This window comes from Oncorhynchus kisutch, linkage group LG9 (genome assembly GCF_002021735.2).
Source record: "Oncorhynchus kisutch isolate 150728-3 linkage group LG9, Okis_V2, whole genome shotgun sequence".
NCBI classification, from domain to species: domain Eukaryota; kingdom Metazoa; phylum Chordata; class Actinopteri; order Salmoniformes; family Salmonidae; genus Oncorhynchus; species Oncorhynchus kisutch.
The window spans coordinates 23,971,343-23,996,583 of record NC_034182.2 but is presented as its reverse complement, the minus strand read 5'-3'; the positions used below and the strand labels follow the sequence as shown (position 1 = coordinate 23,996,583).

The window sequence follows — 25,241 nt, the reverse complement described above, 5'->3', positions numbered from 1 at the left end:
TTGGTGGAGTAGTGCAGAGATGGTTGTCCTTCTGGAAGTTTCTCCCATCTCCACAGAGGAACTCTGGAGCTCTGTCAGAGTGACCATTGGGTTCTTGGTCACCTCCCTGACCAAGGCCTTTCTCCCCCATTTGGTGGAGTCCTGGTGGTTCCAAACTTTTTCCATTTAAGAATGATGGAGGCCACTGTGTCCTTGGGGACCTTCAATGCTGCAGACATTTTTTGGTACCCTTCCCCAGATCTGTGCATCGGCACAATCCTGTCTCGGAGCTCTGCGGACAATTCCTTCGTCCTCATGGCTTGGTTTTTGCTCTGACATGCACTGTCAACTGTGGGACCTCAGTGCCTTAGTTATGCATGCTCAAGTTTTCATTTCTTTTGTTTTATTTCTTGTCTGGTTCAAAATGAAAAATATTTTGCATCTTCAAAGTGGTAGGCATGTTGTGTAAATCAAATGACAACCCCCCAAAAATCCATTTTAATTCCAGGTTGTAAGGCAACAAAATAAGAAAAATGCCAAGGGGGGGTGAATACTTTTGCAAGCCACTGTATACAGACAGGTGTGTGCCATTCCAAATCATGTCCAGTCAATTGAATTTACAACAGGTGGACTTCAATCAAGATGTAGAAACATCTGAAGGATGATCAATGGAAAAAGGCTACATTTCAAGTCTCATATCAAAGGGATTACTTAAATAATAATATTCTTTTTTTAATTAATTTTTTTATATAAATGATCCCAGAAATATCTAAAACCCGGGATTTTGCTTTGAATTGTGTGTAAATGGATGAGGAAAATGTCTTTATTTGATCCATTTTAGAATTAGGCTGTAAGGTAACAAAATGTGGAAAAGGGCAAGGGGTCTAAATACTTTCGGAATTCACTGTATCTGGGTCCTGCTGATGAACGGCAACCCCTGCAGCCTTCAGTGAAGGCCTATCCACATCCATGGACTTCAGGAGCACCATTCGAACCCTCAAGCCTTACAGCCGCTGCACATGAAATGCTCTGGACAGCCCTGACTTTGGCCACCTCATTGTCTTTCACCCTTGTTGAGCATTCCAAAGATGGGGCTTTATGGTTCCCACCACAATTGCAACATGTCACATTTTCACCACTATTAAAACACATGATATGATCTTTTCCACAACTTGAACATCTCGGATTCTCCCTTCTGCAAGTACTTGAAACATGTCCAAAAGCGTTACAATGATCACACTGCATTGGGTAAGAAGGGAAACTCAAATAAAGGAAGGGACATTCTCATCAATGTAGCTTTTTACAATAGTTCGCGCTGATGGACCGGAGATTGTGACAGTCGGTTAAATGGCGTCCCTTGACAAGACAAGAACAAGATGCATGTCAGGAGAAGTGCAGCATTATCATAAGGAGAGTTATACTTGGAATACGGAGGAGGAATGGAGGGAAAAAAGAGAGGCAGAGGAGGTCTAAGAGAGAGCAGGAGGAAGAGAGTGAGCTTGAGTCAGTTATAAATGGTGGGGAAAAGGAGATGGTTTGTTAAAGAAGAATGGTAGAAAGTGTAAGCAGAGAGAGTTGAAAACAGGAGGAGGAATGGAAGTGAATGAGGGCGAAGTATCGGAGGTGGTAGGTGGGGTGAAGTTCTCGGCACCCGAGGCTTGCACTGACGGTCAGGATAAAGATGAGTCTGTGACAGTAGGAGTGAAGGTTTTTGAAAAAGTGGACCCTTGCCTTTTGGCTGATCCATTTGAGGTTTCAGGGTGGGTGAAAATAGAGTTGGGTGCTGTGGAATTGGTGAGGGGAACCTAAAGTGGTCTTGTGATAATTGTATGTGTTTCTGATGGTCAGAGGGAGCAGGCTCTCCGTGTTAAACGAATGGGGGCAAAAGATTGTTTTGCTCTCAAGAAAAGGGCACCATTGAAAGGAGTGATTACTATGTGAAAGTTGTTTGGTGCGACGTAGACAGGTTGGTGTGAGTGGAGGAACAGAAGAGTCCTTGTTTATTCTTTTGAGTTTTGATGTTGTCTTTGCCCAACAAAGTGATGTTAGGATATTTAAGTTATCCTGTATGAGCTTTTATGCCGACTACATTACGTTGTTACAGGTACCAAGCTTATGGGCATGTGGCAGCAGTGTGTAGGAGGGAGGTTCCTAAGTGTGAGAAGTGTGCAGAAGGTGAAGGGGTTAAACAAAGGCCTCATACCTTCTAAAAGGTTAATAAATTAGGAGACATATGTGTGTGTGTGTTTACACCTGTTTTGAGTGTTGTGCCCTTCAGACACTATCAGAAGGCTGAAACCGCCTACGCTCATACTCCTCCTATCTGGGCCCCACCGTGGCTGTCTGAGGTTCTGAAAATACGACTGGTTTTCTGAGAACACAAGGCTGCCTCAGGCCTGATGAAAACAGTTCACCTTGTTATGACCCTATACTTGTGATGAAAGGTCAAGTTTCGGTCAAACCCACTTCTGAGATTTTAATTGCTGATAAGATGCTGCTGTCAGGGGAGGTTAGATTTATTATAATGTAGTTGCCAGGGAAAGTCACGCAAGGGGAACTGGGGAGGCTATGTAAGTTACAGGATGTCTTAGACACTTTGCAGAACCTTGGGAGAGCTATCGTATACTGTACTCTGTACCAACTTCTGCCTACACTTGTATTACTAAAGGAGAATTGTAATACTTAAACAAAGAGTCTGTGTTTCCTTTCTACTACCAATATATATACGTTTGATAATTATATAGAATTGATCATCTGTTGACGGAATTGACCAACAAAAGGCATGAGACAAAGGAATGTGTAGCATTGGGGAAAGTAGGGGTATGTGTTAATTGTAGGGATGACCATGGGGCTGGGGATCAGAAATGTCCCGTGCGAGAGAGGCAGGTTGAGGTTTCCAGGGTTAGAGTAGTGCAGAAGTTGTCATATGCTGAGGCAGTGAAGAAAGTAGAGGAAATGGATCAAGGGGGAGGGATCCTGAGAGAAGTGGTGTGAGTAGTAGATCTGTACCAATACAGAGGGATAAACCAACAAGTGATATATGTTTCAGTAAGATTGGATTTGATAATTTTTAGTAATGGTTATCAACTGTACAGCAGGGATAGAACGCAAGTCGCAGAAAATCGAGGTTGTGGTGGCAGCTTCAGAGAGGTATTTGGGTGTGCGAGACTTGACATCAGAAGAGTTACAGGGTGTGTTAAGTGGCGGTGTCCCATTAATTCAGGCTGTTGGCCTGAAGTATAACTAAATTCATTTAAATAGTGGAGTATGGTATTTATTATATTTTTTTGTGAGTGTAGTGTAAGATGGTAGGGTATTTGTTGAATTTTCTTTTTTTGTAAAACTTTTTTTTTAAAGCGAAGTATAAGGGAGTTATACTCCAGTCAAGTATGTGGCAGTAATGCAACATTTACTGGATGCCAACCACCGTTAAACCCCATTGAAGAAGAAGCGCCTGCTTCCGCTATCTTTTCCTCATTCCTAACAGGCAATCACATTAGACAGCTCAATATGGTAAACTTGGATGTCACTAGCTATTACAGCCACAAAGTTGCAATAGGATTTATCGTAAAAATGTATGAAAACAAAATTCTCTTTTTTGTCCTAATTTAAGGTTAGGATTTGGTATAAGGTTAACAGTGTGGTGAAGGTTAGGGTTAGATTTAAAATCTGATTTAAGAAGAGACATTTTAGAAATAGGCGGGGTTATCCATTTGTGGCTGTGGTAACTAGTGACGAGTTTGGGCCCTCAGCCCACTAGCAGCGGCACCTTTCCAAGATGGCAGCCAACAGTAGCAGCACGGTTAGCAAACCCAGCAACAGTACCGGGGGGAAACAGTCAGGGCCGTCGGCCGAGCAGGTATCGTCACTCCGTATCAGAATATTCATGATTTCTTAGCAAATGCTTTTTAATCGTTGTGGACTGAGATACAAACCCTGATTTGTTAGTCACGCATCCAACTAGTTAACGCTAACAGTAACGTTAGCGAACGTTAACTCGCTCCCTCACCATGGTCTGCTTCCTACTCGCGTGTTCCTCAACTGAGGTTATAATTTAGAAGAAAATATGGTGACGTTATAGGTCGTATTGATTCACAACAATATCTTTTGACATTGGGTTAATAATAATGTTAGCTAACTGCAATCTGTCAGTCTGACTAGGTTTCTCTGGATTTAGCTTAGCCATACGAACTTCAGGGGGAATGTCTGAAAAAGGGAATGGTTGTGCTCTTCGAGCAGATAAGATGCTATTTCTGCCTGTCACTGTTAGTGCGTCCCTCTACCTTGTCTACCAGTGTATGGCTCCAGACTAACATTTGCCCCAGGTGCCACATTCTTTTAGTTGGTGGCACCAGCCAATGATTTCAATATTGTCTGAGGATTGCGATTACTAAATGTTGTGCCCACTACATCAAACACATTTATATTTGTCACGTACCAAATACAATGGGGTAAACTTTACCGCAGGGGTATCAAACATACAGCCCGTGGGAGGGATCCAACCTGCAAGGCCTGAAATTATAATGGACCTATATTCAGAGTTTCTTGACTGTCCACCTCACTAATGATCACTAGACAGTCGGGAGAATGGAAAATTCCAACAACGATGGATAGAGGACTATATTTTGCTAATTTTGACAGCCGGGATTTTTTTTTTTTTTTTTTTTCAAATCATTAGTGAGGTCGCACTGATCAGGCCTGGCTCGCAGTCGAAGTTCCAATTCATCCCAAAGGTTGAGGTCAGGTCTCCGTGTAGGCTAGTCAAGTTCTTCCACGCTGATCTCAACAAACTATTTCTATATGGACCTTGCTTTCTGTATGGACCTCTGTTGTTGCTCCTAGTTTCCACTTCACAGTAACAGCACTTACAGTTGACCCGGGCAGCTCTAGCAGGGCAGATATGAATCACTGACTTGTTGGAAAGGTGGCTTCCTATGACGGTGCTACGTTCAAAGTCACTGAGCTCCTCAGTAAGGCCATTCTACTGCCATTGTTTGTCTATGGAGATTTGATGGCTGTGTGCTCGATTTTATACACCTGTCCGCAACGGGTGTGACTGAAACAACCGAATACACTAATTTGAAGGGGTGTCCACATACTTTTGTGTGTAAATAGTGTATACGGGTGCACCGATACTACAGATTTGGCCGATACAATATCCGATTATTTTCCTTGCAAAAAAAAAACCACTAGCGAGATTTTTACATTTTAGCTGCCTTTTAAGCATTCTAGTACAGTATAGCAAACACACACACGGACGCAGCGGTGTAAGGCACTGCATCTCAGTGCAAGAGGCATTACTACAGTCCCTGGTTCGAATCCAGGCTGCATCAAATCCGGCCATGATTGGGAGTCCCATTGGGCGGCACACAATTGGCCCAGCATTGCCGGGATAGGCCGTCATTGTAAATAATAATTTATTAACTGACTTGCCTAGTTTAATAAAGGTTACACACACCACACTGACCAAAAAGTTATTTTGTTGGCATTTACATATGTCCCAATTACCAGTAAAACATCATCAAAACCTATTTCTTTCACTTACTTGCTGTGCTGTTTCGTTTGCTCAGTCGTTTCATTCTCAACCAGGATTTCATCGTACAGGTCAAGCAGTGAAGTTTCAGCTCGGTCTGTCTGTGGCAGGCATTCCAAAGCCATGACCGAGGGTATCACGTCTTCTGCAGACGCAGTTGAGCTCATTTCTCCAGTCAGTTGTTCGAATGGAGCTAGGAGTGTGTTCATGTTTCCAGGTTTCAAACATGTTCCCAATTGTCATTGAGTTGGCAGCAGCGGTATGAGAACCAGCACATTCTTGAGCATGCAATCCGGCTTTCCTCAGTACGAAATCCTCTTCGACCCACTGTGCTGTCAGACTCGGCATACTCATGGGGCTGACATTGCTATTCCAAATGTCAGTTGTGATGCCCCTAGCAACTAGCATAATGAATTCCATGATCTTTTTTACGTTACAGCTTTATTCTAAAATGGATTTAAAAAATCTACACACAATACCCCATAATGACAAAGCAAAAACAGGTTTGTAGAAATGTATGCAAATCTATTATAAATAAACAGAAATTAAATTGACCTCAGGAGGCCTCCTTTAGAATTAAGTTTCTCTACATTTTTATGAATTAACAAAAAATGAATCTGAAATGTCTTGAGTCTAAATGTTCAATCCCTTTTTGTTTTTGCAAGCCTAAATAATTCAGGAGTAAAAATGTGCTTAAATTGCATGGACTTCCTGTGCAATAATATTGTGACTACCTAATCTCTGTACCCCACACATACAATTATCTGTAAGGTCAGTGAATTTCAAACACAGATTCAACCACAAATAGCAGGGAGGTTTTAGCTAATGAAAGCACATGTAAAATCAGAGGAAAACCTGGTTCAGTCTGCTTTCCACCAGACACTGGGAGACAAATTCACCTTTCAGCAGGACAATAACCTAAAACATAAGGCCAAATCTACACTGGAGTTGCTTACCAAGATGACATTGAAAGTTCGAGAACCATTACAGTTTTGACTTGAAAATCTATGGCAAGAATTTAAAATGGCTGTCTCGCAGTGATCAACAACCAACTTGACAGAGCTTGAAGAATTAAATAAAAATATACACTGCTCAAAAAAATAAAGGGAACACTAAAATAACACATCCTAGATCTGAATGAATGAAATATTCTTATTAAATACTTTTTTCTTTACATAGTTGAATGTGCTGACAAGAAAATCACACAAAAATGATCAATGGAAATCAAATGTATTAACCCATGGAGGTCTGGATTTGGAGTCACACTCAAAATTAAAGTGGAAAACCACACTACAGGCTGATCCAACTTTGATGTAATGTCCTTAAAACAAGTCAAAATGAGGCTCAGTAGTGTGTGTGGCCTCCACGTGCCTGTATGACCTCCCTTCAACGCCTGGGCATGCTCCTAATGAGGTGGCGGATGGCCTCCTGAGGGATCTCCTCCCAGACCTGGACTAAAGCATCTGCCAACTCCTGGACAGTCTATGGTGCAATGTGGCTGTGGTGGATGGAGCGAGACATGATGTCCCAGATGTGCTCAATTGGATTCAGGTCTGGGGAACAGGCGGGCCAGTCCATAGCATCAATGCCTTCCTCTTGCAGGAACTGCTGACACACTCCAGCCACATGAGGTCTAGCATTGTCTTGCATTAGGAGGAACCCAGGGCCAACCGCACCAGCATATGGTCTCACAAGGGGTCTGAGGATCTCATCTCGGTACCTAATGGCAGTCAGGCTACCTCTGGCGAGCACATGGAGGGCTGTGCGGCCCCCCAAAGAAATGCCACCCCACACCATGACTGACCCACCACCAAACCGGTCATGCCGGAGGATGTTGCAGGCAGCAGAACGTTCTCCAAGGAACAGCAAACCTTATTGCCACAGCTCGGATTGATGTGCCATCCTGGATGGCTGCACTACCTGAACCACTTGTGTGGGTTATAGACTCCGTCTCATGCTACCACTAGAGTGAAAGCACCGCCAGCATTCAAAAGTGACCAAAACATCAGCCAGGAAGCATAGGAACTGAGAAGTGGTCTGTGGTCACCACCTGCAGAACCACTCCTTTATTGGGAGTGTCTTGCTAATTGCCTATAATTTCCACCTGTTGTCTAGTGCATTTGCACAACAGCATGTGAAATTGATTGTCAATCAGTGTTGCTTCCTAAGTGGACAGTTTGATTTCACAGAAGTGTGATTGACTTGGAGTTACATTGTGTTGTTTAAGTGTTCCCTTTATTTTTTCGAGCAGTGTATATTGCCAATATTGTACAATCCACGTGTGCAAGGCTCTTAGAGACCCAGCAAGACTCACAGCTGTAATCACTGCCAAAGGTGATGCTAACATGTATGAATACTGTCATGTAAATGAGATTTCTGCATTTCATTTTCCAGAAATGAGTTAACATTTATAAAAACACGTTTTCACTTTGTCATTATGGAGTATTGTGTGTAAGATGGGTGATTTAAAATAAATAAAAATGTAATCCATTTTGAATTCAGGCTAACAACAATGTGGGTTAAGTCAAGGGGTATGAATACTTTCTGAAGGCAGTGTAGAGCACTAACTCTCAATATAAAACACACTGCTAGTAGCCATGTATTAATCTAACTGTAAATTGTGATGTCCAAAATAGAGGTCGACGGATTATGATTTTTCAACGCCGATGTCGATTATTGGAGGACCAAAAAAGCTGATACCGATTTAATCGGCCGATTTAAAAATAAAATAATAATTTAAAAAAATATATATATATTTTATTTATTTGTAATAATGACAATTACAACAATACTGAATTAACACTTATTTTAATTTAATATAAAACATCAATAAAATCAATTTTGCCTCAAATAAATAATGAAACATGTTCAATTTGGTTTAAATAATGCAAAAACAAAGTGTTGGAGAAGAAAGTAATATGTGCCATGTAAAAAAGCTAACGTTTAAGTTCCTTGCTCAGAACATGAGAACATATGAAAGTTGGTGGTTCCTTTTAACATGAGACTTCAATATTCCAAGGCAAGAGGTTTTAGGTTGTAGTTAATTTAGTATTTATAGAACTATTTCTCTCTCTACCATTTGTATTTCATATACCTTTGACTATTGGATATTCTTATAGGCACTATAGTATTGCACTATAGTATTGCCAGTGTATAGTATTGCAGCGCAAGGGGAATAACTACTCCAAATCTGAAAGCGAGTGAAGTTTGAAACAGTATTAGCGCACACCCAGCTAACTAGCTAGCCATTTCACATTGGTTACACCAGCCATTAGGCTGATAGGCTTGAAGTCATAAACAGCGCTGTGCTTGCGAAGAGCTGCTGGCAAAACGCACATAAGTGCTGTTTGAATGAATGATTACGGGCCTGCTGCTGCTCAGTCAGACTGCTCTATCAAATCAGACTTAATTATAACATAACACACAGAAATACGAGCCTTTGGTCATTAATATGATCGAATCCGGAAACTATCATTTCGATAACAAAATGTTTATTATTTCAGTGAAATAAAATACCGAACGGTTCCTTATCTAACGGGTGGCATCCCTAAGTCTAAATATTCTTGTTACATTGCACAACCTTCAATCTATGTCATAATTATGTAAAATTCTGGCAAATTACTTCGCAATGAGCCAGGCAGCCCAAACTTGCATATACCCTGACTCTGCGTGCAATGAACGCAAGAGAAATGACACACGTTCACCTGGTTAATATTGCCTGCTAAACTGGATTAGTAGTTATAACTAGTGATTATGATTGTTTTTTATAAGATAAGTTTAATGCTAGCTAGCAATTGACCTTGGCTTCTACTGCATTCGGGTAACAGACAGGCTACTCGTGGGGTGCAATGGTTAGAGCGTTGGACTAGTTAACTGTGCGGTTGCCAGATTGGAACCCCTGAGCTGACAAGGTGAAAATCTGTCGTTCTGCCCCTGAACAAGGCAGTTAACCCACGGTTCCTAGGCAGTCATTGAAAATAAGAATGTGTTCTTAACTGACTTGTCTAGTTAAATAAAAGGTATAACGTTTTTTTTATTTAAAAAATCATCGGAAATCGGCACCCCAAAAATACCGATTTCCGATTGTAATCGGCCCTAATTAATCGGTCGACCGATACAGATATACAGAGCGCTTTTCGTGTGCTCTGTATATCAAAGGCATATGAAATTCAAATGGTAAAATAGTTACTATTGACCAACAAATTTAGAGTTGAGAAATAAGACCTACAGAAAGCTGAGAACCTTCTCTCTTTTAACTGTGACAACAGGATAGCTTTGTTTTCCCCCGCACATTTAAAAATGTCATACAATCAGAACACTTTAAGTGGCTCGCTCTACACCGCAGCAGGGCCCCAGTGATACAGGCACCTGGGCAGGCAGACACTTTCATTACAGGAGTCATGAGTATAATGTACTTTTACAGTTTGACCCAAGTCATGGTTTTAGCCTCCTAAACAATGGGTCGTTTTGAGTGAGTGTTTTAAAAAAAAATGTTGACCCCTTTTTCTCCCCAATTTCGTGGTATTCAATTGTTGTAGTAGCTACTATCTTGTCTCATCGCTACAACTCCCGTACGGGCGCCACCCGGGAGGCCCTCAGTTAAATGTTTTATTCGCACAGCTAAGTACAAGGGTCACTTAATGCGACTAAATGGTTGCAGTCTGGAGTCCTGCAGTGTCAGACACAAAACAGCATTAGTAACTAATGCAGTCAGTTTTTTTTAAATTACAAAAACTACTAGCTATTGCATTTACTCATAACGACCCAACACATGGTCTAATGATATTTCATAGTCCAGGTAGGCCTATATAACGAGGCTCTTTGAAAATTTGTTCAATCTAATGTAAGTTGAGAAATCTGTGTGTATTGTGGCTGGTAGAGCATGGTGCTTGCAAGGCTAGGGTTGTGGGTTCGATTCCAACTAGGACCCCCCCCTACAAAAATGTATGCGTGCACTACTGTAAGAGGGTTTTTACACTGACTAAACTGGTTGCCTTCCATTTGTTTATTTTGTCATTTAGCAGATGCTGTTATCCAGAGCAATTAATGTTAAGTGCCTTGCTGAAGGGCAGATGGACAGATTTTTCACCTAGTCGGCTCAGATTCAAACCAGCGACCTTTCGGTTACTAGCCCCAATGCTCTTAACCGTAGGTCACCAAATAAAATTTAAGTCATTTGACTAAATTGTCTGCTTAATGGCATTTTCTTCTTCTTATTATTATGAGTGAATGTTTGATTTTATGTATTCGATGTGTCTGACAGGTCGTGGCTGCATTCCAGAGGATGCGCACGGAGCAGCGCAGCATGGCCTCCAAGGCTGCAGAGTTGGAGATGGAGATCAATGAGCATAGGTAACTAGCTCTAGTTAGTGTGACCTGCTTCAGTAGATACTCAGTTTTAGTTCTTCCTCTTACTTCCATAGGCACGGGAAGTAGTTGGGGGGTACGAACAAACAAAAATTCCCGCGCTTAAGACATCTATATCGGTCCCTAATACAGGACTAGTAAAGTCCCAGTGCACTACTTTAGTGTTTAAAAAAGAAAAAAATATGTAACTTATTTGAGTATTTACAAAACAGTTAATCTGATAATACTTGTGGAATATAAAAAAACTTTCTTGATATGTTTTCTAGTTTTGTGAAATACTTTGCAAATACAACTTATTTCTATGTGAACTGAAATGGTGTATTCATTCAATTTCCATTTTAGTAGATGCTCTTATCCAGAGCACCTTACATACGTGCATACGTTTTCATACTTGTTTTCATACATACAGAAACCCAGCCTAAAACCCCAAACATCAAGCAATGCAGGTGTAGAAGCACGGTGGCTAGGAAAAACTCCCTAGAAAGGCCAAAACCTAGAGAGGAACCAGGCTATGTGGGGTGGCCAGTCCTCTTCTGGCTGTGCCGGGTGGAGATTATAACAGAACATGGCCAAGATATTCAAATGTTCATAAATGACCAGCATGGTCCAATAATAATAAGGCAGAACAGTTGAAACTGGAGCAGCAGCACGGTCAGGTGGACTGGGGACAGCAAGGAGTCATCATGTCAGGTAATCCTGAGGCATGGTCCTAGGGTTCAGGTCCTCCGAAAGAGAGAAAGAGAGAATTAGAGAGAGCACACTTAAATTCACACAGGACACTGAATAGGACAGGAGAAGTACTCCAGATATAACAAACTGACCCTAGCCCCCCGACACATAAACTACTGCAGCATAAATACTGGAGGCTGAGACAGGAGGGGACAGGAGACACTGTGGCCCCATCCGAGGACACCCCCGGACAGGGCCAAACAGGAAGGATATAACCCCACCCACTTTGCCAAAGCACAGTCCCCACGCCACTAGAGGGATATCTTCAACCACCAACTTACCATCCTGAGACAAGGCTGAGTATAGCCCACAAAGATCTCCGCCACGGAGATCCATGCTCTACCAACTGAGCCACAGCATCACAAACCACTGTAGACCTCTGTAGCAATGTGCTCAATTACTGTATTGTGCATTGTTTTTCTTCCTAGATGACCAGCCTATGTACAATACAGTAATGTACATTTACACTTAAGTGGTTTGTAAGGATGGTAAATGTCATACGCACAAAAAGTGGTTGTTTTCCTTGTTATTTGATGTGGATGTTTTGTCTTTGCCCAAATGTTTGTGGACAGGGTTTTGTTAAATCTGGACTCTGGTTCGAGTCCAGGCTCTGTCGCAGCTGACCGTGAACGGGAGGCCCATGGGGCAGCGCACAATTGGCCCAACGTCGTCCGGGTTAGGGGAGGGTTTGGCCGGCAGGGATGTCCTTGTCCCATCGCACTCTAGTGACTCCTGTGGCGGGCCGGGCGCATGCATGCTGACACTGTCGCCAGGTGTACAGTGTTTCCTCCGACAGTGTTTCCTGCTACAGAGGTCTATATCGGTCCGCTAATGCTAAACTCAGCAAAAAAAGAAATGTTCTCCCACTCTCAACTTGGGTTTATTTTCAGTAAACTTAACATGTGTAAATATTTGTATGAACATAACCAGATTCAACAACTGAGACATAAACTGAACAAGTTCCACTGACATGTGACTAACAGAAATTGAATAATGTGTCCCTGAACAAAGGGGGGGTCAAAATCAAAAGTAACAGTCAGTTTCTGGTGTGGCCACCAGCTGCATTAAGTACTGCTGTGCATCTCCTCCTCATGGACTGCACCAGCTTTGCCAGTTCTTGCTGTGAGATGTTACCCCACTCTTCCACCAAGGCACCTGCAAGTTCCCTTGATATTTCTGGGGGGGAATGGCCCTAGCCCTCACCCTCCGATCCAACAGGTCCCAGACGTGCTCAATGGGATTGAGATCCGGGCTCTTCGCTAGCCATGGCAGAACATTGACATTACTGTCTTGCAGGAAATATCTCACAGAGATAGCACTATGGCTGGTGACATTGTCATGCTGGAAGGTCATGTCACGATGAGCCTGCAGGAAGGGTACCACATGAGGGAGGATGTCTTCCCTGTAACGCACAGCGTTGAGATTGCCTGCAACGACAACAAGCTCAGTCTGATGATGCTGTGACACACCGCCACAGACCATGATGGACCCTCCACCCTCGATCCCGCTAAAGAGTACAGGCCTCGGGGTAACACTCATTCCTTCAACGATAAACGTGAATCCGACCATCACCCCTGGTGAGACAAAACCGCAACTCGTCAGTGAAGAGCACTTTTTGCCAGTCCTGTCTGGTCCAGCGACGGTGTGTTTGTGCCAATAGGCGACGTTGTTGCCGGTGATATCTGGTGAGGACCTGCCTTACAACAGGCCTACAAGGCCTCAGTCCAGTCTCTCAGCCTATTGTGGACAGTTTGGGCACTGATGGAGGGATTGTGCATTCCTGGTGTAACTCGGGCAGTTGTTGTTGCCATCCTGTACTTGTCCCGCAGGTGTGATGTACCGATCCTGTGCAGGTGTTGTTACACGTGGTCTGACACTGTGAGAACGATCAGCTGTCCGTCCTGTCTACCTGTAGCGCTGTCTTAGGCGTCTCACAGTATGGACATCACAATTTATTGCCCTGGCCACATCTGCAGTCCTCTTACCTCCTTGCAGCATGCCTAAGACACGTTCACGCAGATGAGCAGGGACCTTGGGCATCTTTCTTTCTTTTTTTTCAGAGTCAGTAGAAAGGCCTCATTAGTGTCCTGTGTTTTCATAACTGTGACCTTAATTGCCTACCGTCTGTAAACTGTTAGTGTCTTAGCGACCGTTCCACAGGTGTATGTTCATCAATTGTTTGTGGTTCATTGAACAAGCATTGGAAACAGTGTTTAAACCATTTACAATGAAGATCTGTGAATTTATTTGGATTTTTATGAATTTTCTTTGAAAGACAGGGTCCTCAAAAAGGGATGTTTCTTTTTTTGCTGAGTTTAGTGAAGGCCCAGTGCGCTACTTCTGTGCAAGAATCTTATTTCAAAAATAAAATATACTTTATTCAGATTTTTCCGGGGTTGCTGCAGCATATCCCTACTTCCCGTGGCTATGCTTACTTCAGACATTTTACTATTACCACTACCAATTCACTCACTGTTCACCTTAGTGGACTTAACCAAAAAGAGGAATAATCATTGTTCAGTCTAAGGTGTTAGAGATGAGATTCTGAGACTTGGGGTGAATCTCAAGTCTTCCCTGGAGTCAAATCAAATCAAATCAAATCAAATTTATTTATATAGCCCTTCGTACATCAGCTGATATCTCAAAGTGCTGTACAGAAACCCAGCCTAAAACCCCAAACAGCAAGCAATGCAGGTGGAGAAGCACGGTGGCTAGGAAAAACTCCCTAGAAAGGCCAATACCTAGGAAGAAACCTAGAGAGGAACCAGGCTATGTGGGGTGGCCAGTCCTCTTCTGGCTGTGCCGGGTGGAGATTATAACAGAACATGGTCAAGATGTTCAATGTTCATAAATGACCAGCATGGTCGAATAATAATAAGGCAGAACAGTTGAAACTAGAGCAGCAGCACAGTCAGGTGGAAGTTGAAACTGGAGCAGCAGCATGGCCAGGTAGACTGGGGACAGCAAGGAGTCATCATGTCAGGTAGTCCTGGGGCATGGTCCTAGGGCTCAGGTCAGTTGAAACTGGAACAGCAGCATGGCCAGGTGGACTGGGGACAGCAAGGAGTCATCATGTCAGGTAGTCCTGGGGCATGGTCCTAGGGCTCAGGTCCTCCGAGAGAGAGAAAGAAAGAGAGAAGGAGAGAATTAGAGAACGCACACTTAGATTCACACAGGACACCGAATAGGACAGGAGAAGTACTCCAGATATAACAAACTGACCCCAGCCCCCCGACACATAAACTACTGCAGCATAAATACTGGAGGCTGAGACAGGAGGGGTCAGGAGACACTGTGGCCCCATCCGAGGACACCCCCGGACAGGGCCAAACAGGAAGGATATAACCCCACCCACTTTGCCAAAGCACAGCCCCCACACCACTAGAGGGATATCTTCAACCACCAACTTACCATCCTGAGACAAGGCTGAGTATAGCCCACAAAGATCTCCGCCACGGCACAACCCAAGGGGGGGGGGGGGGGGGGGGGGGGGGGCGCCAACCCAGACAGGATGACCACAACAGTGAATCAACCCACTCAGGTGACGCACCCCCTCCAGGGACGGCATGAGAGAGCCCCAGCAAGCCAGTGACTCAGCCCCTGTAATAGGGTTAGAGGCAGAGAATCCCAGTGGAAAGAGGGGAACCGGCCAGGCAGAGACAGCAAGGGCGGTTCGTTGCTCCAGAGCCTTTCCGTTCACCTTCCCACTCCTGGGCCAGACTACACTCAATCATATGACCCACTGAAGAGATGAGTCTTCAGTAAAGACTTAAAGGTTGAGACCGAGTTTGCGTCTCTGACATGGGTAGGCAGACCGTTCCATAAAAATGGAGCTCTATAGGAGAAAGCCCTGCCTCCAGCTGTTTGCTTAGAAATTCTAGGGACAATTAGGAGGCCTGCGTCTTGTGACCGTAGCGTACGTATAGGTATGTACGGCAGGACCAAATCAGAGAGATAGGTAGGAGCAAGCCCATGTAATGCTTTGTAGGTTAGCAGTAAAACCTTGAAATCAGCCCTTGCTTTGACAGGAAGCCAGTGTAGAGAGGCTAGCACTGGAGTAATATGATCAAATTTTTTGGTTCTAGTCAGGATTCTAGCAGCCGTATTTAGCACTAACTGAAGTTTATTTAGTGCTTTATCCGGGTAGCCGGAAAATAGAGCATTGCAGTAGTCTAACCTAGAAGTGACAAAAGCATGGATTAATTTTTCTGCATCATTTTTGGACAGAAAGTTTCTGATTTTTGCAATGTTACGTAGATGGAAAAAAGCTGTCCTCGAAATGGTCTTGATATGTTCTTCAAAAGAGAGATCAGGGTCCAGAGTAACGCCGAGGTCCTTCACAGTTTTATTTGAGACGACTGTACAACCATTAAGATTAATTGTCAGATTCAACAGAAGATCTCTTTGTTTCTTGGGACCTAGAACAAGCATCTCTGTTTTGTCCGAGTTTAATAGTAGAAAGTTTGCAGCCATCCACTTCCTTATGTCTGAAACACATGCTTCTAGCGAGGGCAATTTTGGGGCTTCACCATGTTTCATTGAAATGTACAGCTGTGTGTCATCCGCATAGCAGTGAAAGTTTACATTATGTTTTCGAATAACATCCCCAAGAGGTAAAATATATAGTGAAAACAATAGTGGTCCTAAAACGGAACCTTGAGGAACACCGAAATTTACAGTTGATTTGTCAGAGGACAAACCATTCACAGAGACAAACTGATATCTTTCCGACAGATAAGATCTAAACCAGGCCAGAACATGTCCGTGTAGACCAATTTGGGTTTCCAATCTCTCCAAAAGAATGTGGTGATCGATGGTATCAAAAGCAGCACTAAGGTCTAGGAGCACGAGGACAGATGCAGAGCCTCGGTCCGATGCCATTAAAATGTCATTTACCACCTTCACAAGTGCCGTCTCAGTGCTATGATGGGGTCTAAAACCAGACTGAAGCATTTCGTATACATTGTTTGTCTTCAGGAAGGCAGTGAGTTGCTGCGCAACAGCCTTCTCTAAAATTTGAGAGGAATGGAAGATTCGATATAGGCCGATAGTTTTTTTATATTTTCTGGGTCAAGGTTTGGCTTTTTCAAGAGAGGCTTTATTACTGCCACTTTTAGTGAGTTTGGTACACATCCAGTGGATAGAGAGCCGTTTATTATGTTCAACATAGGAGGGCCAAGCACAGGAAGCAGCTCTTTCAGTAGTTTAGTTGGAATAGGGTCCAGTATGCAGCTTGAAGGTTTAGAGGCCATGATTATTTTCATCATTGTGTCAAGAGATATAGTACTAAAACACTTGTCCTCTCTTCTCATCTCCCTCGCAACATACATTGGAGGAGAAGGTATGAGGGGAGGAACCTTATCTTCTCTTCCCATGTGTATTGAGAAAGAGGATAAGATTCACCCTTGTTACTTTCCTTTTACAAATTCCCTCTTTTCTCAGCCTAGTCATTGAGACCCTAAAAGACGTAGACCCAACAAGGAAGTGCTTCCGGCTGGTGGGTGGGGTGCTCGTGGAGAGGACAGTTAAGGAAGTCTTACCAGCTCTGGAAAGCAATAAAGAACAGGTAACATTTTTATTCTGGCTTGCTCTTTTGGGTATAATTCAGGTTACTGTAAAACACTTTGAAGTGCTGGTGTAAAATGGGAATTCCAAAATAATTGTGATTGATGGTAAGATGCCATGAATATGTACGCAATGTGGTGGCCATTGGCTGTAGTCCGACTGGTGAGGTAAACTCGCTTGGAAGTTTTTTAATAGAGGAAACAGACTTGAGCAACTAATTGCCGAGTGTACTTATACAGCAAGTGAACGTCCTATCGCCTCTGACCAGAATATCGGGAGTCATTTTCTTTTCATTTCTTAAAGATTCTTCTACATGTTGAATCGTTACCGTTCGTCGACACCCAGCAGGTAATCTACTGCAAAATACTGATATTCGTTATGGTGCGAGGCTATGGTACCAAGGCTGTAGGTTGTATAGGATAGTACTGCAACAACTAAATCACTACTGGTCAGACATTATGATTAACTATCTGCTTTCCCCTCTCTCATTTCCTTACAGATCTCAAAGATTGTAGAATCCCTCAACACACAGATGCAGTCGAAAGGCCGGGAGCTCACAGAGTACCGGGAAAAATACAACATCCGATTGGTGGGAGAAGGGGAGGAAGGCCAGGGCAAATCTGCAGCGTCCTCCAATGGGGGCGAAGGGAGCGCGTCTAAAGGCGGTGCCGGCGTTCTAGTTTCGTAGCTTTGTGAAAAGGCTTTAGTAAAATAGGAAATTGTGCAGAATGCCATCAAGCATCGAGTCAGCACAGACCCTGAAAGGCATTTCAAGGGCCCGAGTTTTACGTATGTCTTGCATGAAGGTTATAAACCAATGTTACAAGGGCCAGATTCTCAAGACCATTCAATTGAAATAAATGAAGCCATGTGTTATTGAATCTTTTTCACCTATAGTTAAACAAAACTTTAGCCAACAATTTACTTACTCTGGTTTATTTTCTCTTCAGACATGAACAAGCCTTTCGCCTTTTACTCGAGGCAGTGTTTCATCAAAATCTTACGGGATGATAGTTGTATTAAACAACATGCCTTCTTGATGACCATATATTGTCTGTCACATTTATTTGATGTTTATTAATACTGTCATATTTCAATGTACATTATGATATTGTTGGTGTTTTGTCTTAGAGAGGTTTGTCTCTGGCATGCCATAGAACAACACATGCAAAAGGAATGCTAATCTGATTGGGAAAGCACTGTTCACCACATCATTTTGATCTGTTTTGGAAAGAAACCTTGCTCTGAGCATTGGTTTTAGATGGATAACATAAATACAAGTCCCAAATGGCACCCTATTTCCTACATAGTGCACTAATTTTGAGAGGATACGGTGCCATTTGGGACAGACTTCCAGTCTGATACAGTACTAGTCTTAAGTGCCCCCAAAGGATCTGAAGTACACTGTCCTAGCCTATATTAACTTTCACTGTGTAGTTTTGTGAATATGTATTTTTTTCATGTTAGGAATACAAATAATTTAAATAATACATAAGTAATATATTATTCAGTCCATATGGTTTGCTTGGGCATTTATGAGCTGGCCTGTCAGTATACTGTGGGGACCATTTCATGGGTGAAGAAAACATGAAATCTACCTGGATGGTGGCAGGCAAAGTTCCGATGCACTGGTCTCAACAAAGGACCTTCCTACCGGCTGTCATAAACGGCAGTGCTATGGCATGCCATCCTCTGGAGCAGTAAGCTATAGAGTACCCAAAAAACAGCACACGATAGTGTATCGTGTGGGGCACGACTGGACAATAAATATGGTTTGAACGTTTTTGTTTCTTGTGACTTTGTATTCGAGCAAGAAGGTGTCCATTTGATGTGGTTATTAGGCAGGGTTTCAGTTTTGACCAATATCATTTTCCACACACACGGAGGAGGATATTTGGCCAGATACTGTTCCCTCTAACTAGCTACCGGAGACCACTTCTATTCCTGAGATAGGAAAAGTTTTGTCGACGAGGATGGGATTCGAACCCACGCGTGCAGAGCACAATGGATTAGCAGTCCATCGCCTTAACCACTCGGCCACCTCGTCCTCTGAGTCACATCATAAGCCAAAACCCCTTTTTATCTTAAACTTACGGGGGTTATGTTATTTCAATGTGCTAGCATAGCATGTTTGAACATGCAGTTGTTCGCTACGAACACAATAAATGGTCCATGTTATGTCGAACTAGCTAGCTACGTGCCCTTCTATACTAGGGTTTGTGGTAGAAAAACTACTCCTAGTGGGTGAACAGACATAGCCAAGGCTTGGGGCCCCTGGACGTGACCTAACATTATCCTGGGTGGACCCCTGGGAGCCCTTCTACATTGGGCCCCGCACCGTGGCCCTGTACCACGGCTTCAGGGAGTATGGCTTTAACCGCATCAGCCAGGTATGTATTGTATGGATAAAAGTAGCTAGTTACTCACAGTACGGAGGGGACGCGACAGGTGTGTGTGTGTATGGTTGAAAACAGTTAGGACTACATTACATTATCAACAGACACTGCAGAGATTCTTGCACAGCAGTATAATATACATAAACAAAGATTTGTCGACGAGGATGGGATTCGAACCCACGCGTGCAGAGCACAATGGATTAGCAGTCCATCGCCTTAACCACTCGGCCACCTCGTCCTCTGAGTCACACCACATAACTAATCACACCCCATAACTACTGTCATGAATTTATTTGGGTTATGTTATTCGAGAGAGCATTTTCATGAAAGTGCAAGCAAACCAAATAGCATATTTGAACATACAGTTGTTTGCTACGAACACAATAAATGGTCCAGAAGGGCAGTAGCTAGCTACGTGCCCTTCTATACTAGGGTTTGTGGTAGAAAAGCGTAGACGTGCGCCACAAGGTCGTCACTAGTTACCACAGCCACAAAGTCATAAACCCCGTCTATTTATACAATGTATCTGCTTAAAATCTGATTTTAAACTGAACCATAACCACACTGCTTACCTTATGTCTACCTTTAACATCAAAATAAATTATGGCCAAAAAGCACGTTTTTGTTTTCATTAATTTTTACGATATAGCCAACTTTGTGGATGTGCTATCTAGTGGAAACCCACCATTCTCCAAATGTGTTTTTTAATGCTATGAGATTGACAAAAGTGCATATCATCAAATATGAAGGAGGCCCGTGCAATGATTTCACTACTGAAAATCTTATCTAATCCTACGGCAGCACTGCGTGATGTCAACGGCATGAGACAGTCGAGGAGAGCCCCCCATAAATACATTCCGAAATGAGCTCCGTGTAACTACTTAGCCACCTAGCAGTGGTCAATTTTATACCTACCTGGGGCATATTGCTAAAGGATTTTGCTGTATGTGGTGTACATGCAGTGCCCGGGAATACATTGCTATAAGGAATGTTCCGTGTTTAAAGTGTTGCTCTGGTAATGGTAGCAGTCTTGCAACTGATTTTACCTCTCCTTTCTATCGAAACTGCACGGTAAGCAGCAGCGCTACCGATACTCTGAGCTTTTCCGGAGCTCTGGCAAGAAAAATGGCCACTCTGAGAAAAACTCACGGAAAGAGTGTCTCATGTACTCTCTGTCCACGGGGGCTATATTTGATGCCTGCGGGAAATACCGTGTGTACAATAACTTGATCAACAGCGATTTCTCCACCAATCAGAAGAATGGAGCGGATGCAAGCTCGCACCAATTGGCCTTAGCAACGCACACATCCATCAACAACTTGCATCCCCTGGACTCTTTGGTGGAACGTTGGCAGAACCCTCTCTCTGTGGCCATTTTCCCACATGGGCAAGATGCCACGTTTGCCACAGCCGAGGTCATCGTCCTGCATACCTTTGAGATCCGCCATGTACACAAGATGCCTGCCACCAAGTCGGAGCTGGCACAGCTGTACCAGGTGGGAGAGGTGCAGCCCTTCTATGAGATGCCGTACCCACAGTGCCAGGCACCCACCAACTACTCCAAGTGGGTGAACAGACATAGCCAAGGCTTGGGGCCCCTGGACGTGACCTATACGTTTTCCTGGGTGGACCCCTGGGAGCCCTTCTACATTGGGCTCCGCACTGTGCCCCTGTACGACGGCTTCAGGCAGTACGGCTTTAACCGCATCAGCCAGGTATGTATTGTACGGATAAAAGTAGCCAGTTACTCACAGTGCGGAGTGGACGCGACAGGTGTGTGTGTGTATGGTTGAAAACCATTAGGACTACATTACATTATCAACAGACAAAGGACACTGCAGAGATTATTGCACAGCAGTAAAACATACATTATACAAATCGAATATAAATAAATACTTTGTCCTGACACGTCATTCAATTAAAAGTTTTCACCATTTCATGTTTGTCCCCCTTAACTCCTCCTCTTCCCTCCCAGGCCTGTAAGCTCCACGTGACGGGCTACGGATTCTCTGTCCTCAACTCTGCCTTCGTGGTGCACAAAGGGTTCAAAGTTCATGGCGAGTTCCACAGCAGGAAGGATGAGGAGAAACGAAGGAGCCGCCTCCTGTTCCGCAGCTTCAAGGAGGGCCTGAAGACCAAGTACCCCTCCTCCCCTCAACGCTGCTGAGGAGACAAGTTGAGAACACTGGTGACTGATTGACACTATAGGGTTAAACTAGGGTTTGGCCTGGTTACGCATTCATCTTTGTTGCGGGGTAGGACCATGTGAGAGGAAAATATCCAAGCCAGAACAGTACGGTTTGGCCCTATAGTGTGAATCAGCGTTGGATCACATCTCCCTAAGTACAGGCTAGGTGTTGATTTGGAGTTCAGCATTCCTATGAGTTCACAATACCTCTGTCCAGCAAGAAATCAACAAATTACCAACTGCACTACAACATAAACATGAAATGATCACTGGTCCCTGAATTTCTGCTCATTTGTCCAAGTCGGTCAACCACTAGATGGCAATAGTAGACACTTGACTGTAAGGTTTTCACATCATCATCATCATAATCAGCATTACCTATGCATTGACAGTGAGGGTGGGCCTGTCATTTGTAGTGCCTGCTGAAGACCACAATTGTTTTTGTAAATAGACTCATTGTTCTATAGAAGCTGGGTTTGGTTGACACTCCCATAGAGAGATGTATGTAGTGGGAAAGAGTGACAGGTGTTTTGAGTCTAACACTGCTGTGATACCAGTGTGTTAACTGGAAAGGGTTAGTTGTGTTTACCTGCAGGTATAACAAAACACTGTTGAACGTTTAGAGAAATTAAATGTCTATTTAATGTAAATGGTTACTTATTTATTAAAGGATTGGAGTTGTATGGTTTGCATTTGTTTGAAGTACAAATAGTTAATATTATGAACAAATACAGTTGAAGTCGGATGTTTACATACACCTTAGCCAAATACATTTAATCTCAGTTTTTCACAATTCCTGACATTTAATCCTAGTAAAAATTCAGTTTTAAGTCAGTTAGGATCACCACTTTATTTTGATAATATGAAATGTCAGATTAATAGTAGAGTGAATTATTTATTTCAGCTTGTATTTCATTCATCACATTCCCTGTGGGTCAGAAGTTTGCATACACTCAATTAGTATTTGGTAGCATTGCCTTTAAATTGTTTAACTTGGTTCAAACGTTTCGGGTTGCCTTCTACAAGCTTCCCACAATAAGTTGGGTGAATTCTGGCCCATTCCTCCTGACCGTGCTGGTGTAACTGAGTCAGGTTTGTAGGGCTCCTTGCTCGCACACGCTTTTTCAGTTCTGCCCACAAATGTTCTATGGGATTGAGGTCAAGGCTTTGTGATGGCCACTCCAATACCTTAACTTTGTTGTCCTTAAGCCATTTTGCCACAACTTTGGAAGTATGCTTGGTGTCATTTTCCATTTGGAAGACCCATTTGCGACCAAGCTTTAACTTCCTAACTAATCTTGAGATGTTGCTTCAATATATCCACATAATTTCCCTCCGTCAATGAAGCCATCTATTTTGTGAAGTGCACCAGTCCCTCCTGCAGCAAAGCACCCCCACAACATGATGCTTCACGGTTAGGATGGTGTTCTTCGGCTTGCAAGCGTCCCCCTTTTTCCTCCAAACATAACGATGGTCATTATGGCCAAACAGTTCTATTTTTGTTTCATCAGACCAGAGAACATTTCTCCAAAAAGTACGATCTCTATCTCCATGTGCAGTTGCAAACCGTCGTCTGGCTTTTTTATGGCGGTTTTGGAGCAGTGGCTTCTTCCTTGCTGAGCGGCCTTTCAGGTTATGTCGATATAGGACTCGTTTTTACTGTGGATATAGATACTTTTGTACCTGTTTCCTCCAGCATCTTCACAAGGTCCTTTGCTGTTGTTCTGGGATTGATTTGCACTTTTTGCACCAAAGTACGTTCATCTCTAGGAGACAGAACACATCTCCTTCCTGAGTGGTATGACGGCTGCGTGGTCCCATGGTGTTTATACTTGCGTACTATTGTTTGTACAGATGATTGTGGTACCTTCAGGCATTTGGAAATTGCTCCCAAGAATGAACAATTTTTTTCTGAGGTCTTGGCTGATTTCTTTTGATTTTCCAATGATGTCAAGAAAAGAGGCACTGAGTTTGAAGGTAGGCCTTGAAATACATCCACAGGTACACCTCCAATTGACTCAAATTATGTCAATTAGCCTATCAGAAGCCTCTAAAGCCATGATATCATTTTCTGAAAATTTCCACGCTGTTTAAAGGCACAGTCAACTTAGTGTATGTAAACTTCTGACACACTGGAATTGTGATACAGTGAATTATAAGTTAAATAATCTGTCTGTAAAAAATTGTTGGACAAATTACTTGTGTCATGCACAAAGTAGATGTCCTAACCGACTTGCCAAAACCATAGTTTGTTAACAAGAAATTTGTGGAGTGGTTGAAAAACGAGTTTTAATGACTCCAACCTAAGTGTATGTAAACGTCTGACTTCAACTGTATGTTGTTCTCTTTAGTAGGGATGTCGACAGAGTATGATCCCCTAGGTCACGTCCCAAATGGCACCCTATTCCCTATAGACTACTTGCGGAACAATGGGGTGCCATTTACGATGTATCCATAGTATTCATCCTGGTTATTTTGCATTGTGAATATATGGTACAGTATTACTATTTTGCATAGCAGTGGTCACTGACTTGTTAGCCCTGTGAAGGACTAAATGTAGCACAGAATAGCCAGAACTCTGTTCTCCAACCACTAATAAATAATATTCTTTAGTTATTTGGGAGTGAAAAAAAATATTTGTTGTTGGAAGTTTACATATTCATTATGATATTTTTCAAATATTAAAATATCCTATTAAAATACAACAAAAACTACAACTTGTTTCTGAAATTACTTTTCATTACATGTTGTATTTTTGGGGGGAAATTAATTGACTGTCCTATGTTATTACCATTTTTTTAAAGTAAAATGTTTTGATAATTTCAGTTGGCGTTACTATGAAATGCTTTTGGCACGTATAATTGTGTGTAGTAGCGACTCAACCAAGTAGGAGGCAGTGGAGTAAGGTTACCTATGGTAATACGACTTGTGTTGGATCGCAGTTCTTATTCTGTTGAGTCTAAATCAAGTTCCTGAGTACGTCAATCTAGTAGATTTTCATGCTAACCAATTTACTTCTATGATGATTGGGAAGGAAATCAACAGATTTCTCTCTACATTTCACTAATATTTTGGTGATAGGGGTTGCATATCAGGTTCGGGGTGAATTTAGTTGTCAATTTAAGAAATGTAATTAACAAGTTGAAAAAAAACTAATTAAATAGGGCAGTTTTTTTTATTCATGATCTCAATTTCTCTCAGTTTTCAATGAATTCAGTTGTCAATTCAGGAAGGGAAAAATCCACAAATAAAACAATGGGCAATTTTACATTTTTGAATTGACAAATTAACTTTTATCTTTCTTTTAGAGGAAACCATATACAGTGGGGAGAACAGGACAGGTGTCTTTTATACAGGTAACAAGTTCAAACAGGTGCAGTTAATACAGGTAATGAGTGGAGAACAGGAGGGCTTCTTAAAGAAAAACGAACAGGTCCGTGAGAGCCGGAATTCTTACTGGTTGGTAGGTGATCAAATACTTGTC

General features: G+C 42.7%; 2 protein-coding genes and 2 non-coding genes across 5 annotated transcripts; 2 read left to right on the top strand and 2 right to left on the bottom strand.

The window, feature by feature from the left end:
* The first annotated feature begins 3,644 nt into the window (after nt 1-3,644).
* LOC109896939 (prefoldin subunit 2-like) lies at nt 3,645-18,221 on the top strand. 2 transcript variants are annotated; one of them, XM_020491398.2, is made up of 5 exons: nt 3,645-3,838; nt 10,776-10,864; nt 17,051-17,174; nt 17,477-17,521; nt 17,673-18,221. In XM_020491398.2, exons 1-5 carry the CDS (start codon nt 3,758-3,760, stop codon nt 17,859-17,861), a joined length of 528 nt encoding a protein of 175 aa, XP_020346987.1. In that variant the 5' UTR covers nt 3,645-3,757; the 3' UTR covers nt 17,862-18,221. The 2 variants fall into 2 exon arrangements, with proteins under 2 accessions (XP_020346987.1, XP_020346988.1); XM_020491399.2 differs by lacking the exon at nt 17,477-17,521 and having other exon boundaries at nt 3,695-3,838.
* Nucleotides 18,222-19,138: 917 nt separating this feature from the next.
* On the bottom strand, nt 19,139-19,220 carry trnas-gcu (transfer RNA serine (anticodon GCU)). The gene has a single exon. It is a non-coding gene; the product is annotated as a tRNA-Ser (tRNA).
* Nucleotides 19,221-19,594: 374 nt separating this feature from the next.
* On the top strand, nt 19,595-22,532 carry LOC109896433 (beta-1,4-glucuronyltransferase 1-like). The gene is made up of 2 exons (XM_020490687.2): nt 19,595-21,284; nt 21,545-22,532. The coding sequence occupies exons 1-2, from the start codon at nt 20,733-20,735 to the stop codon at nt 21,734-21,736; spliced, it is 744 nt and encodes a 247-aa protein (XP_020346276.1). The 5' UTR covers nt 19,595-20,732; the 3' UTR covers nt 21,737-22,532.
* On the bottom strand, nt 19,726-19,807 carry trnas-gcu (transfer RNA serine (anticodon GCU)). Its single transcript has one exon. It is a non-coding gene; the product is annotated as a tRNA-Ser (tRNA).
* Nucleotides 22,533-25,241: the final 2,709 nt, after the last annotated feature.